Source organism: Sinocyclocheilus anshuiensis, unplaced genomic scaffold, assembly GCF_001515605.1.
Source record: "Sinocyclocheilus anshuiensis isolate Anshui unplaced genomic scaffold, SAMN03320099.WGS_v1.1 scaffold437, whole genome shotgun sequence".
Taxonomy (NCBI): domain Eukaryota; kingdom Metazoa; phylum Chordata; class Actinopteri; order Cypriniformes; family Cyprinidae; genus Sinocyclocheilus; species Sinocyclocheilus anshuiensis.
In genome coordinates this window covers 2427660-2446220 of record NW_015539902.1, presented here as the reverse complement: position 1 = coordinate 2446220, position 18561 = coordinate 2427660, and the positions used below count along the sequence as shown (strand labels likewise).

At 38.6% G+C, this 18561-nt stretch overlaps 1 protein-coding gene across 1 annotated transcript in view; it reads left to right on the top strand.

The window, feature by feature from the left end:
• The first annotated feature begins 2852 nt into the window (after positions 1-2852).
• LOC107686181 (telomerase-binding protein EST1A-like) overlaps positions 2853-18561 on the top strand; it is a 19242-nt gene continuing 3533 nt past the window's right edge. Inside the window, 18 exon segments of the mRNA XM_016483088.1 lie at positions 2853-2974; positions 4266-6429; positions 6558-6750; positions 7577-7687; positions 7888-7994; positions 8201-8279; positions 8499-8609; positions 9867-10076; positions 10914-10975; positions 13911-14056; positions 14170-14286; positions 14409-14583; positions 14668-14854; positions 15241-15247; positions 15901-16103; positions 16232-16399; positions 16520-16664; positions 16742-16959. Of these exon segments, the coding sequence (XP_016338574.1) occupies positions 2863-2974; positions 4266-6429; positions 6558-6750; positions 7577-7687; positions 7888-7994; positions 8201-8279; positions 8499-8609; positions 9867-10076; positions 10914-10975; positions 13911-14056; positions 14170-14286; positions 14409-14583; positions 14668-14854; positions 15241-15247; positions 15901-16103; positions 16232-16399; positions 16520-16664; positions 16742-16959 (4515 nt within the window). The 5' untranslated portion in view covers positions 2853-2862.

The following is an 18561-nucleotide window of genomic DNA, read 5'->3' as shown; positions in this document are numbered from 1 at the left end:
AGGGTTCTTTGGATTTTTAAAATGTTCTTTTAAGAACTGTTCACTGAAAGGTTCTTTTGGGGACCCAAAAATGTTTTTTCTATGGCATCAAAACCCCTTTTGGAACCTTTATTTTTAGGAGTATGCAGTATGCGTGGTATTATAATGCTTTGAAACAAGACATGTTTATAAATTGGTATTAATTGGAGTACCCTGTAAATTCCATTCATGATGTATGAATGGAATTTACATGGTACATCAATATTTACAGTAGTACTGAAAGATTACTATAAGGTAAGCTTTCAGTACTACTGTATATATTGAAGTACCATGGTATCATCAAATTGTCACTGTCACTGGGCTGGTACACTTTCAAAATGTGCATATATGTTATTAATATTTAATATACTTAAATGCACCCTTTAGGGTTGAAGAAGGTACAAAAGTGTACTTTTTGAAAAGGTACCATCCTGGTGACAGTTTTTGTACTTCTTTCTGAGAGTGCAATATAGCATTATATGCAACAATTTTAATGTAGGATGCATACTGGCTTTAATTAATAAATTAAAAAATTAATTCACATGCATCATTTATGTAAATCATAAATGATTCCAACTTGAAATGTTTTAGATACATAATGCACATGAGCAAAAAATATTTCCAGATGAAAACGCACACCTCGACATCTGAACGACGTATGTGTGCTATCAGGGAGGTGTTGTTAAGCCCTGTAGAGCTGACAGGAAGCACTTCCATAAATAAGAAATTCAGACAAAAGGGGAATTAGGCTCCTGTCCCTTTAAATGCCTGGCTGATGCCATGTTGCTAGGGAAATGGAGATGTTTACTCCAACATCAGTGTGAGCTGGCTGGCTCTCTTGTGTCCTTCCACGTTTTCTCTTTCTCACTTGCTCTCTCTCCCTCCTTCATTCTCTCTGTACATTTTTCAATCTCCTGATGCTTTTTTTCCCCTCCTACTTGCCTCACACTGTCAGAAAAGGCCAGTTTAATTTAAAAGGAATAAACTGATGTTGGAATTACTGACACATGCATGTGCAGAATTGTCGTGTGATTCTTAGAATTGAGAACAATGAGTAAAATTATGAAAAACTGACCTCTTGAATCACATTTTAACGACGCTGCTTAGACACTTTCGCTTTTTCTTTGTCTAAACAAGTTTTTTAATTGCCAAACCTCCCCATATAAGTTTTTTTATTTTTAAAGAGTGTGAACCATTTCAAGGTTTCATATCTGTAATAAGACAAATGCATATTCTAGTCAAGCAGAAGAGAAATAAAAGACAAAACTATGCAGAGAAATTTCTAATGAACGTCCTTGAGGTTGCTCTTGAAAATATAACAACACTGACACCTGTGGCCAATCGGAGGAACTGCACTTTACATTTGTCAAAATGCCATACATGTTGCTTTTTTTTTTTTTTTTTTTTTTTGCAACAGAGGGCTGTATGCTCTACTAATTTTTGTATTTTTTGCATGTTCAGTGAGTTTTCCCCATTTCGGCTCTTTAATTGCCATGAAATTTCCTCACTTTTCCCATTCGCGACACATACACACACATGAACACAAAGCACATGACTCACAAGGATGACTCATAGTACCCACCTCTCTGTTCACGCTGAACCCTGTCATCCCTTCAGAGAGAAAGAGAGAGATGTAGTGGGTGATGGCTGGCAGGGAGAGATTTCATTAATTTCAATAATTTGCCATCAGGACTTGATAGCTGAACCAAACTATTGCTGGTTGTGATGTGCTTCCAGTTTTTGTAAACTGATGCCCTTTTATCGGAGCTGTTAATGGTCCAGTCTCTTTCAAGTGAAAACAAAACCTTAAAAATGTAAATCCACCAAGGAGTGTCACGCTAGTTTGGAGTTGGATTTTTCCTCACAGGCACTCAAAATAATGTACCATATCCTGGCAATTCATGTAATTAGCATAAACAGAAGTCATTTTACTCACGCTGTAAGGTCTCTCAGTGAGAGAGAGAGAGATATAGCAGGCTAATTAACGTCAGGTTGAAAGCAACTTTAGCAGCTATTCCATCTTGTAATTGGCAAAATAATAATTATAATTATACACCCATACTATTTTTTATCTGATATGAAATATAACTATAAATTTAATTTAATTCATAAAAATGCATAATAATTACGTATGCCTATATGATTTGTCAAAAGGGTTAATATTTGATTATTAGAAATCATTAAAAATCACATTTAATTAGTATTTTTTCATTATTCAGATTATAGAGGATACAAATTATAATTGAATATGTAGACATTTCATTTTAATTTTATTTGGGTTGAAATGGTATAGCCTAGCCTATTCATAAATGTAAGTTCCTTCAAACAAAGCCATTGCTACTGTTTTTCAAAAATAATTCTGGAATGTGGGGGGGGGGGGGGGGGTTGGTTAATTGTTCATTTTAATTCATCAAAGGGATACTTGATCCAAATCTGTATGAACATAGTTGACGGTAGCCACTGACTTCGTCTATTTTCTTCCTCAAGTCAATGCATGGCTACCGTCAACTGTTCGGTTACTCACATTATTTAAAACAGCGTATTTTATGCTCAACAGAAGAAAGAAACGTTTACAGGTTTGGAACAACTTGAAGTTGGTGAGGAAATTATGACAGAATTTTCATTTTTGTGTTTAAATCTATCCGTTTAAAAAATATAAGTTCTTGTTTTCATTTGTTGTTTTATTTTAATAACCGTTTTTTGTGTTATGCTCGGTTCTTTGGATCCCCTTTTTGTTTTTGTTTTATTGCCTTATTGTAATTATGAAGAAATTGTGCATTATGACGGGATTTATGAACGCGTTTTGGCTTTATGGCTTTTTGGCCCTACCAAGTCGCCGTGTGTATGTGTTTGGTTCTGACGAAAATGGCGGACGAGCTGGAAAGAGTACGAATTTCAGCCGCGGAGCTACGTGCAGAAGCGTCGAATTTCACCACACACGGCGACAGTATAAAAGGTTAGGAGCTCTCTAAATGTTTATAACAATGTAAGAAAGGTAGTAGTCGAAGACAAGCCTTATTTTGACATGTCACGTTAAAGTTGGGGTTCAGTTTGCTAATAGCTAGCTAGCATAACTGTCAACAACAGTCGTCGCTCATGTGGGTTGAACGGCGCTTGTTTTGAAAGCATTTAACATCTCTTGCGTGTTTTTCTGCAATGTATTAAAAGTTATAATTTAATAATAGTGCCATATAACCTAAGCCACCCATATAAGTGACACGCGTTTTTATTTGTTTACATAAGTAACTTATATTGGTTATTGAAGGCGACTGGTTGTTGAATGAGATATTTATTTTAAAGGAAGATTTTATAAATAAGCTGCTATCCAACGCCAGCTCTTTAACTTTATACCGTAACTTGATTATTGCTGTCTATGTGTTTGTAGTCAACGTATATTACTGGGTTGGCTTGTTACAGTGCACATGCAACAGGTTATTTTCCACCGATGCCATAGCAACAGCAATTTGGTCTTGGATTTTTTATCAACAAAAGCATTGTATGTTGGGATATATTTCTATCTTTAATAAAGTAGTATAAATAACACATTTCATAAAATTTATGACATTTCCCTAATGCAGCATTTCTCAACCAGTGTGCCCACTAGGTGGCCTCAGGATGCCTTTCAAATAAGAACAAAACATTTTAAGCCAAAAGAACTGAGAAATCAAGATATTTGTTATTTTAATTAACCTTTTCAATAAGTTCCTTAGCTTTTTTACTTTCAGGAACCAGGAGCCTCATTTATAAAGAAGTGCATGTAATGATTGTAAATCAATTTCTGAAACATATGCTCATTAAGTTCGGCCCAGTTTTTGTACAATGCATGTGTGTAGCCATTTATTTATTTATTTTTAGGAAATAATTAATAGAAATGATTTCATTTTAGTGATGTAATTATCACAAAGCAGTTTAAATGATTCTCATTTGCACATTCTCACATTCTTGGACAAGGACAACCTAGATATTTGAGCTAGTCTAATTTTAAAAGTGTGATTTCTAGACTTGGAAAAGTAATGAAATCTTATGACAGCATTTTTAGAATGAATGTAAGGTTTTCTAGGTATGTCAAGCTCTAAAATATTTTATCAGGCAGAAATTGTGAGTAAAGAAATTAAAAAAACAAAATGTAGTCCTTAATCCTTATCCATGGGCCCTGTGAATATTGTTGTGGGCAGTCTATGAACCGCCCTAATGTACTCTTCAGGCAATAAAATATTTGTTTTCTGTTTTTGTCATCTTTTTCTTAGAATTGCGAGAGGAGGATAAGAAGCACCGGGAACGGGATGGCAAACGTCCAGACTTGCAGTGGTACAAACCTGGTGCAGCCCATCCATGCAGACATAAGGACAGTGGAGAAGGAGCCGGCTCAGACCCCATGCATCCACCGGACGATTGTGTTTTTGGTAATGACACCAAAATGCCTGATGGCTCAGCTACCAGTCCTGGATGCTCTCATGTAAGCACTGGAGAGTTTCCAAATGATCATAGCCAGCCTGAAGCAAATCATAACACTAAAGGACATGTAGGCAACAATAACCACCAACTTGTGGATGGAAATGCTGTTAAAAGCATTGAAGGTGCTGGTACACACAAATCACCGAAGCAGTCACGAAAGATGCGTAAACCTGACCGTGAGATATATCAGCCAGGGGGGCGTAGGTCTCAAGTACACAAAGAGACCAGGGTGAGCAAAGAATTAGATGGGGATCGAAGGAGAGAGGAGGAAGAAGTGAGTGGGAAATCTGCTGAAACAATTATTAAGTGTGAGAAAGAGGAAAAGCGTAGAAACAGGCGAGGGAAAGATGGCAGGAAAAAGCAAGAGTCAAAGGTAACTGTAGACTCCCCTTCTGCAAGCAAAAATGAAAATAATGTCGAGAGTATCACGGGTAAAGTCAGCAATCTCCATTTAGGGTCTGAGGAAAGCAAAGATGGAGCTGGGCAGGATGGTACAAACCGGAGAAAACCTAGTGGGGAACGGCGAAGAAGCCAAGCAGGTGGAGGGAATGAAGTGACTGGAGAAGACAAAAAAAAGGAGAGGGGTAATGGGAAATCCAGAGCAGGAAGGGAAAAAGGTAACAACCAGGGCGTTGCCAAGAAAGAGCAAGGGGAAGGAGGAGGAAAAGGCTCAGAAGCAGATCAGCCTGAAGGAAAAAAGCAGAGAAATGTTGGCGGAAAAGAGGTGAGCAATGACCAGAACATGAACCATGAAAAACAACAAGGGAACAGGCCAAAAGAGAAAGGAAAACCATCTGAGAGAACCGATTCAAACGGAGTCAACTCTGCCTCAAAGCGATACTCTCAGTCAGACATCCGGCGTCCTCGAAACCGCACCTACAGCACGAGTTCGGCCAGTAGCGGGACCAGTATGGACAGTCTGGCTGAAGCTGAGAGACTTAGAGGGGAGGGTCAGCAATTGGCGGCACGCACTGCGGAGAAGACTGCTGGACAGAAGGAGTTTGTCCGAGGGAGCCAGGGCCGCCCGAGGAGACGGACGGCACGGACATTGTCTTCCACAGATTCGCTGGAGGAAAATGAGGTGTGGGAGAGAGAAGGTAGACGAGGTAGAGCTGCTGACGAAGCCAAGAGCAACCACAAAGGTCCTGAAGGGGGCGGAAGAGGGCAAAGAGCACCTGCATCTAGCGGTCGAGGAGGAATTTTGAGAGTTTCTTTGGACAAGAATTCAAGCGAGGAGCAAGCAAGCCGAAAAAACCCTAGAGGTCGTGGGAGGGGCATCCTGGTGCTTCCTGCCCACACTGATCTAACTTTGACCCCAGAGCCAGGGCCTCAGCTTGGAGCAATGAGAGGAGGAATGGGTCTTGGCCGAGGAAGAGGCGGCCGTGGAGGAGGGACAAGACGCCTTTGGGACCCAAATAACCCGGATAAGAAACCAGCACTAGTGTCAAGCCAACAATCCCAGCATGCATCTCTCCAGCAGGCTTTGTACTTGCAGCAGGGTGTATGCGGGCCACTGAACTTTCTGGACACTGATGACGAGACCACAGGAAGTCCTCCTGTCCGACAGGGCGAGTTTTTTCAAAACCAGCAAGCCGCTGCCATCGCTTACTACAAATTCCAGAATTCCGACAATCCCTACTGCTATCCGCTATCGGCCAATTCCCCAAACAACCCGCCACGCTATCCTTACCCATATCACGTTCCCTACCAAATTCCCGGCTCCAATGGGATGTATCCCACCTCTATGTCACCTTTTTATGGACCCTATGGGCAAGGTGGGCCAGGTTATCCCTCTCCAGCTGGATCTGGTCTCACTCCAGAAGAGGCAGAGGTGCAGACCAGAGGAGAGCTGGGAAAGTTTCTTCGGCTGGCTGACAGTCAGGAACTCCAACTCAGTAACCTGCTGTCCCGGGAACGACTGAGCCAGGAGGGATTGGAGAGGATGGCCCAGCTCAGGTGTGTATTGAATTTTGAACATTTTGCATGGGAAAGATTTGTTGTATTAAGAGTTTTACAGTTAGTAATAATGAACTTTGTTGAACTTGTTCTCTAACGTGTTTCTATTTCTTCTGTTGTTTATGCAGAGCTGAACTCCTGACATTGTATGAGCGGGTGATTTTGACAGACATAGAGTTCTCAGACTCTCAAAACCTGGATCAGGCTCTGTGGAAGAATGTGTTTTACCAGGTGATAGAGAGGTTTAGGCAGCTACTGAAGGACCAGACATCAGACACAGCCCCACAGATAAAAACCATGCTCATGACCATACTGGAAGAGGTAGATATGCACAGTGTGATCTATATCCTTTTAATGAAAGTCCTTGTCATTATCTATTTTTTTATTAAGTGAGATGCAATAAATTGGTTAAAGACATTTTATAATGTTCCAAAAAAAAAAAAATTCAAATAAAAGATGTTATTTTGAGCTTTTCTATTCTTCTTCTTCAAAAAAAAAGAAATTAAGAAAATGCCACAGTTTCTAATAATGGCTCCTGAAGTCCTTGTCATTATCTATTTTTTTATTAAGTGAGATGCAATAAATTGGTTAAAGACATTTTATAATGTTCCAAAAAAAAAAAAATTCAAATAAAAGATGTTATTTTGAGCTTTTCTATTCTTCTTCTTCAAAAAAAAAGAAATTAAGAAAATGCCACAGTTTCTAATAATGGCTCCTGAAAATTCAGCTTTCCATCACAGGAATAAATTACATTTTAAAATAAAATGTAATTAAAATAGGAAACAGTTGTTTTAAATAATAAATAAATAATATTTTACAATATTACTGTTTTACCACAATTTAATCAAATAAATGCAGCTGGAACATAGATTTCTTTCAAAAATATTTTTTTTCTATATCAATAGAATATTTGATATCTTATCAAATCTAAACATTTGAATGGTAGTTAGGTTTAGATGCTCTTATCCAGAGCGACTTACAAAATGTTCTTTGGCTTTATATATGCGATTGTTTAAATATTCACTGGTCTTTATGGAAGAATAAAATTGTGAAAAAAAACTTTTTGTGTTATTTTATATAGCATCGTTCTGTAATATAATCAATTTGTGACAGGATGTTAAGATACAATGTTTATTTTTTTCCCTAGGGGGCATTATTTTTTGATTCACTGCTACAGAAGTTGCAGACTGTATTTCAGTTCAAGCTGGAGGACTATATGGACTGTATGGCTATACGAGCAAGACCTCTACGCAAGACGGTACGCTCCTTGTGTTTTTTAGTATATCATGTGATGAATTACTTAGGAGTATGTGCCCAGCAGCAACAAAGCCCTTTAAGCAACTTCTCATTGTAGTGTTTTTCTTGTCTTAAAGAGTTAGTTGTTACAGGCCCTTGACGGTTAGTTCTGCTATTGTTGAGCACATTCAACAAGTGTGAATCCACTTTACCTTGTTGCAGGTGAAGTATGCTCTGATCAGTGCCCAGCGCTGCATGATCTGTCAGGGGGATATCGCACGATATTGTGAACAGGCTAGTGACTCTGCTAACTACGGGAAGGCACGCAGGTAATTCTGTCATGGCCACATTAAACAGAAAAAGTTTATTTTATAGTATAGTATGCTATTTCAGTATACATACATGTGCTTCTGTTTATATTATAGTGTATAAAATAAATTAGCACAGCATGAATATCTTTTTCATCAATTTTCCAATGACAACGACATCAATTAAGTGTTTGTATTTCAGTGTTAAGTTTTTTTTTCTTGTGCAGTTGGTATCTAAAAGCTCAGCAGATTGCTCCAAAAAATGGAAGACCCTACAATCAGCTGGCCCTGCTAGCAGTGTATACGGTGAGAATTCAGCATAACAGAATTTTTATTAGATTAAGGGTTAGAATATTTACATTTTAATTAAAAATGTTAAGACTGGTTACTTGCACTGATATTCAAAATATTATTTTTTATTATGAGGTTTAGGTTTATTATGAGTTGCTTGTTTGATATTGGCTTATATGATGACATTTAAAATTAAAGTTAAATTAGTTCTTTCTCCTCTCATCTCTCATTTAGAAGCGAAAGCTGGATGCTGTATACTATTACATGCGTAGTCTAGCCGCCAGTAACCCAATCCTCACAGCCAAGGAGAGTCTGATGAGTCTGTTCGAGGAAGCCAAGCGCAAGGTATGCACTTTAATGCTGCTGCTCAAATAGAATAATCCAGCTTTGATTTAATTCAATTTAAATAGTAATGGAAATATTAAACAATATTGGGTGTGCAGTAGGCCTGGGCGATAAAACGGTATCGATATTTATCGACTGTACACCTTCTTCAATATCGATAGAAAAAATGTTCGATATAGAGCACGATATAGGCACGTACTATGAGTGACGTAGACAGCACACACAAACACGAACACATGCTGAAATGAGTGCTGTGCCTGTCTGTGATGAGGAGATTGTGAATAAAGTATGAATATTAGTCGAATTTAAAATAAACATTTGCATTTGAATGTTAGGTGTGCATCAGGGAGCGTCATCAGTGGCGCGTGAGATGCGGTGATGATGATGTAAGTGACGTTGTTGCATTTTAATGTTTTGTTAGTCTAGCCCACGAGATGCGCCGCTGCAGCGTTATTCATTCAAAATATTAGAGAAATACAGAAGCTCAATGCGGAGAAGATCTTAATTAGGTTACAACCAAAACCAAGCCATTCACACAGAACGCAAATTCAGTGCATTTTTTAGACGGACAAATATGACTGCTGCACTCGCGTCTCAGAGAAGAGATGTATAGAAAGCCATGCAAAGTTAAAACGGTTTAAACTTTTAGAAAACACGTCACGAATTTGTGGAGGTTTATTCATTTTCACTGCGTCTCATATGTTTTTAAATGCAGTCTGTGTGAATGGCGCTTTGGCTCTTTGGATTAAGCAATGCATAAATACATGATGCTGTTTTGTTCATAATTGGTTATGCAATTTACGAAATTATGTTATATATGAGTTAATTTAGACGTAATGCACGTTTTTATAGAGTTACTTGCTAAATGCGCTGCATTATTTTGCTCATTGTGCCCTCTTGTGGCCTCGGGAGACAATTAGACCTATACAATAAAGACCTATTTAATCTGCATATAAAACATCAGAAATTAGATATTTAATTTTTATTGTGTTTGATTGTTAAAACAAAAAATATTTGTTGTTTGTCTCAATAAATTGTTAATTATAAATACAGTGGTTAAATAAAAAAAAAAAAAAATTCTATTGCTTTTTGCTTTAAAAAAGGTTATAAAAAATATCAATAATTATCGATACCGAACAATATGAAACATCATATCATTGATACATTTTTTAGCTATATCGCCCAGCCCTAGTGTGCAGCTGAAAAATGTCAATATTCTTAGTGTTTGTTTATATTTGTTCTTCTCTCCTAACCAAGGCTGACCAGATTGAACGTAGACAGAAGCAAGACGATGAAGGTACCCGTGGTCCCCGAGGTCATGTAGGTGGGCGTCGTGGTGAAGACGCCACCCGAGTGGAGATCTGGATACGTCCCACCAGGCATCCGGGCACTTCTCGTCCGACAGGCAGTGAATCGGGCAAAGACTCTGAGCAGGACGGAGAGCTGGGAACTCTGAGTCCCAGTGATGTGAGTGCTTATGTAAACACATGTGTCATTTGCTGTGCTCGCAGTTCAATCTGTTTGAGAGCTTTGCTTCAGAGAAATGACAAAATAAAATGCCACGATTGTGGATACATCTGCTAAAAAACAGATACTTTTAAATATTTTTTTAAAACAACATCCATCAAGAAACATCTAATTTTAAGTAATTTATCTAATACAATAATTTTAAGTGCCTATTGCACTTAAGGCAAGACATATTCCTCTGAGCCACGCAAATGTTTTCACAAATGTTTCAAAAAGTGGGCACAAACAGGCACACACACGTATGACACACGTACAAACACCCGCGCACATTAGGAGAGCCAAAGAGGTCACGTTGAGTTGTTTATGAGTCGCACAGGATGAGGCTGACTATGAGTCACCCATAAGTGGCAGAAAAGGGCATCATTGTGCTGTGATGCACCCGTCATTTTGGTAACCTTGGATATTTGCCCACGTCAGCAACAAATGCACACTTACACTTTAAGAAAGTTGAATTCTTCCACCCCACCATTCGTCTTTTGTAAGGGTTAGCAGTTGTTTTGAGTCCGCTGCTTCAGGCAGTACACTGATTTAATTAAATGAGAGTGCTTTAGGTTGATCAGCTAAACAAGGTGCTCATCCTGTGGCGAGTTTGTCAATTTTCTGATTGTTTTGTTTGTGTTGAGTCTTGGTGACTGTGCACACCTATGGAGCAACTGGTTTGAGGAGGAAAGCATTAGCTATTTTTTACTTCGATGAACGGTCGCTATAATTACAATAATTTTAGCTAAACAGTTAAATTACTCTTTTCCTTACATTTTTCTGTCCTGTTCTTTACAGCTCAACAAGAGGTTTATTTTGAGTTTCCTGCATGCTCATGGAAAGCTCTTCACTAAAGTAGGGTAAGTCTTAATGTCAACAGATTTGTTGTAAACATCCATTTTGACTGCGTTGCTTTGCTGTTAATTTGACCTTTGACATTGAAAGTTAGGTCCCACTTAACTTTTAGGTGGCCTTAACTACTGTCTACTTACATTTAAATGAATCTTTTGATACAATGCACTTACTTGTTTTTACATTGTACTCATATTTTAAAAAATACCTGCATGTAATTAAATTTTTAATTGTTGACCCATCCCTAACACCTTAACCCACCCTTAAAGCTACCCATACCACCAATCCTGTCCCTAACCTAAGTACGTTGTACTAATTTTTTGATGCAAGTACATAGTAGTTAAGGCCACCTAATATAAAGTGGGACCAAAAGTTATTATCTAGTCTAATCATATTGAGAACTCCGAGGGCTGATTTTAGAAGAGATCCTAGATTATGTATAGTAAGCAACAGCTCCTGAAAGGCATGCTTTTGGATCAGAACTAGTCAATTTACAGCACTAACTAAAAGCATATTGGATTGGAATATAATCTTCAATTATATTTGGCAAGTGTGTTATTCAGAGATGTAATTAATGTTTAAAAAGACTTGTTCTAGGATGATTTTAGATTTTCTACCAAATATGAAAATTTAATTTTGAATTGATATTTTTTATATTGTATTAGAGCTGCACGATTAATCGTTAAAAGATCGCTATCCCATTTTTAAATGACAACGATTCACCCGTGTCTATTAAATCTCTGAAAAAAATCATACCGGAACATTCAAATCTGCGTTCGCGCTGCCGCTGACACAGAGCATTTTGGTAACCTTGGATATTTGCCCACGTCAGCAACAAATGCACACTTACACTTTAAGAAAGTTGAATTCTTCCACCCCACCATTCGTCTTTTGTAAGGGTTAGCAGTTGTTTTGAGTCCGCTGCTTCAGGCAGTACACTGATTTAATTAAATGAGAGTGCTTTAGGTTGATCAGCTAAACAAGGTGCTCATCCTGTGGCGAGTTTGTCAATTTTCTGATTGTTTTGTTTGTGTTGAGTCTTGGTGACTGTGCACACCTATGGAGCAACTGGTTTGAGGAGGAAAGCATTAGCTATTTTTTACTTCGATGAACGGTCGCTATAATTACAATAATTTTAGCTAAACAGTTAAATTACTCTTTTCCTTACATTTTTCTGTCCTGTTCTTTACAGCTCAACAAGAGGTTTATTTTGAGTTTCCTGCATGCTCATGGAAAGCTCTTCACTAAAGTAGGGTAAGTCTTAATGTCAACAGATTTGTTGTAAACATCCATTTTGACTGCGTTGCTTTGCTGTTAATTTGACCTTTGACATTGAAAGTTAGGTCCCACTTAACTTTTAGGTGGCCTTAACTACTGTCTACTTACATTTAAATGAATCTTTTGATACAATGCACTTACTTGTTTTTACATTGTACTCATATTTTAAAAAATACCTGCATGTAATTAAATTTTTAATTGTTGACCCATCCCTAACACCTTAACCCACCCTTAAAGCTACCCATACCACCAATCCTGTCCCTAACCTAAGTACGTTGTACTAATTTTTTGATGCAAGTACATAGTAGTTAAGGCCACCTAATATAAAGTGGGACCAAAAGTTATTATCTAGTCTAATCATATTGAGAACTCCGAGGGCTGATTTTAGAAGAGATCCTAGATTATGTATAGTAAGCAACAGCTCCTGAAAGGCATGCTTTTGGATCAGAACTAGTCAATTTACAGCACTAACTAAAAGCATATTGGATTGGAATATAATCTTCAATTATATTTGGCAAGTGTGTTATTCAGAGATGTAATTAATGTTTAAAAAGACTTGTTCTAGGATGATTTTAGATTTTCTACCAAATATGAAAATTTAATTTTGAATTGATATTTTTTATATTGTATTAGAGCTGCACGATTAATCGTTAAAAGATCGCTATCCCATTTTTAAATGACAACGATTCACCCGTGTCTATTAAATCTCTGAAAAAAATCATACCGGAACATTCAAATCTGCGTTCGCGCTGCCGCTGACACAGAGAGCAGACATTTACCATGTTTGGGTAAGAAACAGCTTCACAAACAAGTCTTTTTTAACTACACAGTATTATTTCTTTTCTATTATTTTTATTATGTCTTACAGTCATTCATATCATCACAGAAATACTGGGATGAAAGTTTATAGTTCAGATATAAACATTGATGTCTATCGGTAGCGACCACTGATCTATATAAATGCATACTATATAATTTCTCTTATAGATCAGTGGTAGCGACCAAACTAGAGCAAATCCCCTTTTGAAAGTAACTGGCGCTTCAAATAACGTTTGTGTCGATTGCATTGTTTCGCCACTAGGGGGCGAAAAGTGGCTTAAAAATTTGTCATTGAATCATTCATTAGATTTGTTCAAAAATGCTGATTCATCCAGTAATAAAACAAGTGAAGTATTTGTGTGTCATTGAATCATTCATTCAAACCACTTTTTCAATATTTTACTATAAAAAATTGGTGTATTAAATATATTTTAAATACATACATATTAAAGTGTTTAATAATTCATTCAAATGAATGAAACACTTTTAAATAGACACAATAATATTTTGTCACATTATTTTGTTTAGTTCAGAATTGTGGGAGAATAGTGATCTCTATCGGAGACCAAAAGAATCGCGATTCTCAATTTATCCAGAATCGTGCAGCTTTATATTGTATGGAAAATATTGTTACATTTTGTATATAATATTTTGATTGAAGTTTTATTGTTACTATGATTGTTAATTTCTACATTGAGCTGCCATGGAAATAGCCTAAATAAATTAAATTAATTAATTAAATAAACAAATAAAACAAAACATGATAGGCTTATAATTACCACAGAAAATAATTTTTATTGAGAATATTTTGTACTCATTTGCATAATTGTTGTGATTGGTCCTCAGGATGGAGAGTTTTCCTGCTGTAGCCAGTCGAGTGTTGCAGGAGTTTCGGGCCCTCCTCCAGCACAGCCCCTCCCCCCTCGGTAGCACACGCATGCTGCAAATCATCACTATTAACATGTTCACCATCCATTATGCACAGATCAGAGGTAAAGATTCAACATTATCAGTGGCCGACCGCAGATCCTGTCTGGTCCATTGAAAAGAATCTCTCTTGCTTCTTACTTTGCTGTGCCTCTCAATCTTTCTCTCTTTCTCGTAGCTGAAGGGCAAGGTGAAACTCGGTCTGTGTTAGAGGAGCAGACCATATCTCTTGGTTTAGCTATGTTTGGTCTCCTTGTGCAACGTTGCACTGAACTCCTAAAAGAAACACCTGCTGGTGAGTCGACAGTGGCTGTTTCATTAGTGTGCTGCCTACATAGACAGCATAAAGTCACTCTCAGTATTTGTGACTCCTATGCAGCTTTGTCTAATTGTTTGCTTCCCTTTTGTCTCTGCCAGAGCCTATCCCAGCAGAAGAGCTGGGGGAGTTTGATGAAATGGATGATGAGGAAGGGATGGTGCGGGTGTCTGTCTTCCCTCCCGACCTCAGAGAGCTGCTGCCGAGCATGAAGGTCTGGTCCGATTGGATGCTCGGCCACCCAGACAAGTGGAACCCTCCTCCCTGCAGTATTCAGTGAGTCCTGCTTGCATTACGTTCTCAGGGCCGTGTTGATTTGAATTATCTAAGCTGTGGTAATGTGGTACTGTGTGTTTCTAGGGGGGGTCCAGATGTGTGGCAGTGTCTTGCAGATCTGTGCAACTCTTTGGCCCGTGTATATCATGGTGAGGTTCTGCTGTATAAAGCTGATGTAGATGGAGAAGGAGACGAGGAACTCAGAGTCCTACAGCTGGAGGAGGACAAAATGCTCTCTGGCTTTGTCCCGCTGCTCGCTGCCCCACAGGAAGCTTTTCAGTTTAACGCGTTAAAAATATTTAATGCAATTAACGCAGGGCTGGGGCTAGGGTTGGCCACCCCACTCACACCTGCTGCTTCTGTCACTTTTTCTCTTGACAAGAATTTATTGTAATTTATTTATGAGCTAACCGATCGTTCGATTAAATCACCATTGGTAGCGCGATTTATTGTAATACATTTTTCCTCAGTTGGTCAGAACAAACGTGGCAGACTTGTTACTTGTTCAGATGACAATATCCGATGAAAATGCTTATTTGAGTCATATATTCCAAGACGCAGACTAGAATCTGTGAGTGCAAAGTACAATATCTTCACCGGAGCGGTGACTGACTGCTACACATACTCCTCAAAACATTAGATTCATCCGCGCTGGAGCCGTGCCGCCGCACAACCCACGCAAGGAAGATAATTCCGCACACAGCTGCAATTGCAGGTTTTCAAACAGAGATGGCTACAAAGAGGCAAAACTTACGAACTGCAGCTTTAAATAAATTGGCTATCTATTTATTTTAAATTCCAGTTTACTGCAATTGACCTTTTTTTTTTTAATTTTTTTTTTTTTTTTTTTAATGTAGTCCATTCAGTCTATTATTGCCTGTTTGGTGGATAATATTAGGGCTCTCAGTAGATTAAAATAATTGCTATTTATTTATTTGCCATTTTTAAGCTTTTTTTTTATCCAAGTTGCTATAATTGGAAAGTGTATATTTAGATTTTGTTTTATATTGTTTTGGTCCATTCAGTGTTAATGCGTGAATTCTTCTTTTGAGGAAAGAAAATGGTCGATGATAATCGAATTCTTCTATACAAAGGCTGACAAAGCAAAATGACTTTAGTTAAAATCTTGATTTGATTTATTAAATCAATTAGCTGACTTTTTCATCATTTACTAATAAATTAGAGTGGATATGTGGTGTTGTTCTTATTCTGATCAATCATAGAAATCACACAGAACTGAATTGGGCTGAATTAAGTCCAATTAATTTGCATTTTATAATAAACATTTTCTCTAATAAATCAACTTCGCTGCTGTAGTTATCTCAAATCTGAATGATTGTTTTTATTTGTAGGCTATAGCAGCGGACTGTAAGAGAGTGACCGTTCTGAAGTACTTCCTGGAAGCTCTGTGCGGGCAGGAAGAGCCGCTGTTGGCTTTTAAGGGAGGAAAGTACATTTCCATGGCAACACCTCCTACACCCAGCGTAAACACAGAGAACAAGGTGCAAACGCAAGAACAGGTACAGCGAATCTCTCATTACCGGGATGTATTTTGCTTTTCCTCAAATCTGAGACAATTATTTTTCCAGTAATTCACCCAACAGAGAGTGTGGTTAACAGAGCACTGCTACTTCCTCTGTTTTCTCAGGAGGATGATGTCATTGTGGAGGAATCGTCTCTCTCTGCATCGGAAGGGGAGATCGATGGAGAGATGGAAGGAGACGGAAGTGAGGATGATATCAGAGAGCTGAGGGCACGGCGCCACGCTCTCGCACACAAGCTGGCACAGCAGCAGAAACGGCAGGACAAGATACAGGTATCTCCAGATGCCATCTTTATCTTACACTTTGTCTACTTTTAACGTTAATGATTCTTACACCAGAATATTTCAAGCTAATGATATAGAGCTGAGCAAGTGTCCGTTTCTGTCCTCCAGGCTGTTCTGCAGACGGGTGGACAGCTGGAGATTGAGATCAGGCCATTCTATCTGGTCCCGGACACAAACGGCTTCATAGATCATCTGGACGGCCTGAGGAAGCTTCTGGCCTGTCGGACGTACATCCTGGTTGTGCCTCTTATTGGTGAGACCCTCTTTGATAATTAAAATACACACAAATGTTTCACTCTTATGTTTAATGTTTCTGTGTACTTATGACAGTGATCACGGAGTTGGATGGTCTGGCTAAAGGGCAGGGCAGTCGTGAGGGGGTCGGTAATGGTGCCCATGCCCGACAGGTGCAGGAGAGAGCCAGATCAGCGGTCATGTTTCTGGAGAAAGCGTTTGAATCTAGAGATCCCTGCATCAGAGCGCTCACCAGCAGAGGAAACACACTGGAGTCCATCGCCTTCCGCAGTGAGGACACTTCTGGACAAAAGGTACGTGTTTCTTCCCCTTTATGAAAGAATGGTGGTGCTAAAATACAGAGGATTGTGCTGTTTCACACTTAGAATCGCTCTCGCGGTACTTTGATGTCATACAGCGATCGGTCTGCACAGTGCTGCTTCAAATCGAATACAACTCATCTCACGAGCTGACCCTCTGAGCGGGTCCTACGCTCACATCCGCATGTAAACATCTCGTCGGCGTGGAAGTTCTTCATTGTGAGTGAAGCAGACACAAAGTTTGCAATTTGTAATACAATATTGACTGTTTTTGCTCAAGTTCGCTGACGAAGTTTCAATCAAAGCCACAGCAGAAGTGTTTTGTGTCTCCCAGCAACACAGCGGTGTTTCGATACTGAATGAATCCACGTTTTTGAACAAATCAAGTGAGTCAATGATTCAGTAACCCATTCATAAAGGCAGAAGCCTTGATTCTGAATGAATCAGCTGTTTGAATAAAAGACTCGCTCATTAAAACAGTCATTTAACGTCATCTACTGGTGGTTTGGTTTCATATTTAAAAGTAGTGCATTTTTCCCAACATTTTTAACTTTTTTAAATTTAAATTTAAAATTTTGTGGTAAATGCATTTATGGCACCTCCGCGTCATCAAACAGTCTGTGTAAATGCATCTAATGCCACTTCAGATGCAGCTTCTGTTTCCTCTGCAGTGAAAAGTTCAGCGAGTTTGTTGATAATATGCGCACTCTAATGTGAGCTCTAATGAGAAGTATGAACACCGATGACAACAGAGTTGCACTGTCCAAAAAGTGTGTGGTATAAATGTTTTTACTTGAAGCATATGTTGTCTTTTCCCTTTATTTTGTTGTCAGAGTTCACCAGAACGCTTCATTTACATGTTAAAGGGGTCATATGATGCGATTTCAAGTTTTCCTTTCTCTTTGGAGTGTTACAAGCTGTTCGTGAATAGATAAGATCCCTAAAGTTACAAAGACTAAAGTAGAGATGAGATATTCTTTATAAAAGTTAAGACTGGTCCACGCCCTCCTAAAACGCCTCGTTTAAACACGCCCCCACATATCTATGTCACGACGTGGGAAGATTTGCATAACGCCACCCAAATGTTCACACAAAGAAAGAAGGCGTAACTTTATTGTTACTGCCACCGCCGCCACCATGTTGTGAAGACGCTGTGTTTCGTTGCGAAAGCGAAAATACTTTGTTTGGCCTTCGGGGTGGAGATGGGTAGGTTTAGGTATATGTAAGGTGGGAGGAGTTGGATCTGGATCCAACCACGCACCCTGGATCCGTTTCGATGGCACACTTATGCTCACATCCGCAAGTAAACATGTCGTCGGCGTGGAAGTTCTTCATTGTGAGTTAAACAGAAACAAAGTTCGCAATTTGTAATACAATATTGACTGTTTTTGCTCAAGTTCGCTGACAAAGTTTCAATCAAAGCCACAGCAGAACTGTTTTGTGTCTCTGAGCAACAGCGTTGCTTCGATACTGAATTAATCCACGTTTTTGAATGAATCAATGTCAATGATTCAGTAACCCATTCATACAGACAGTAGTCATTTGCCTCATTTTTGAATGAATGACTAATAGGAATACTGCGCTCCTGTACTCGTC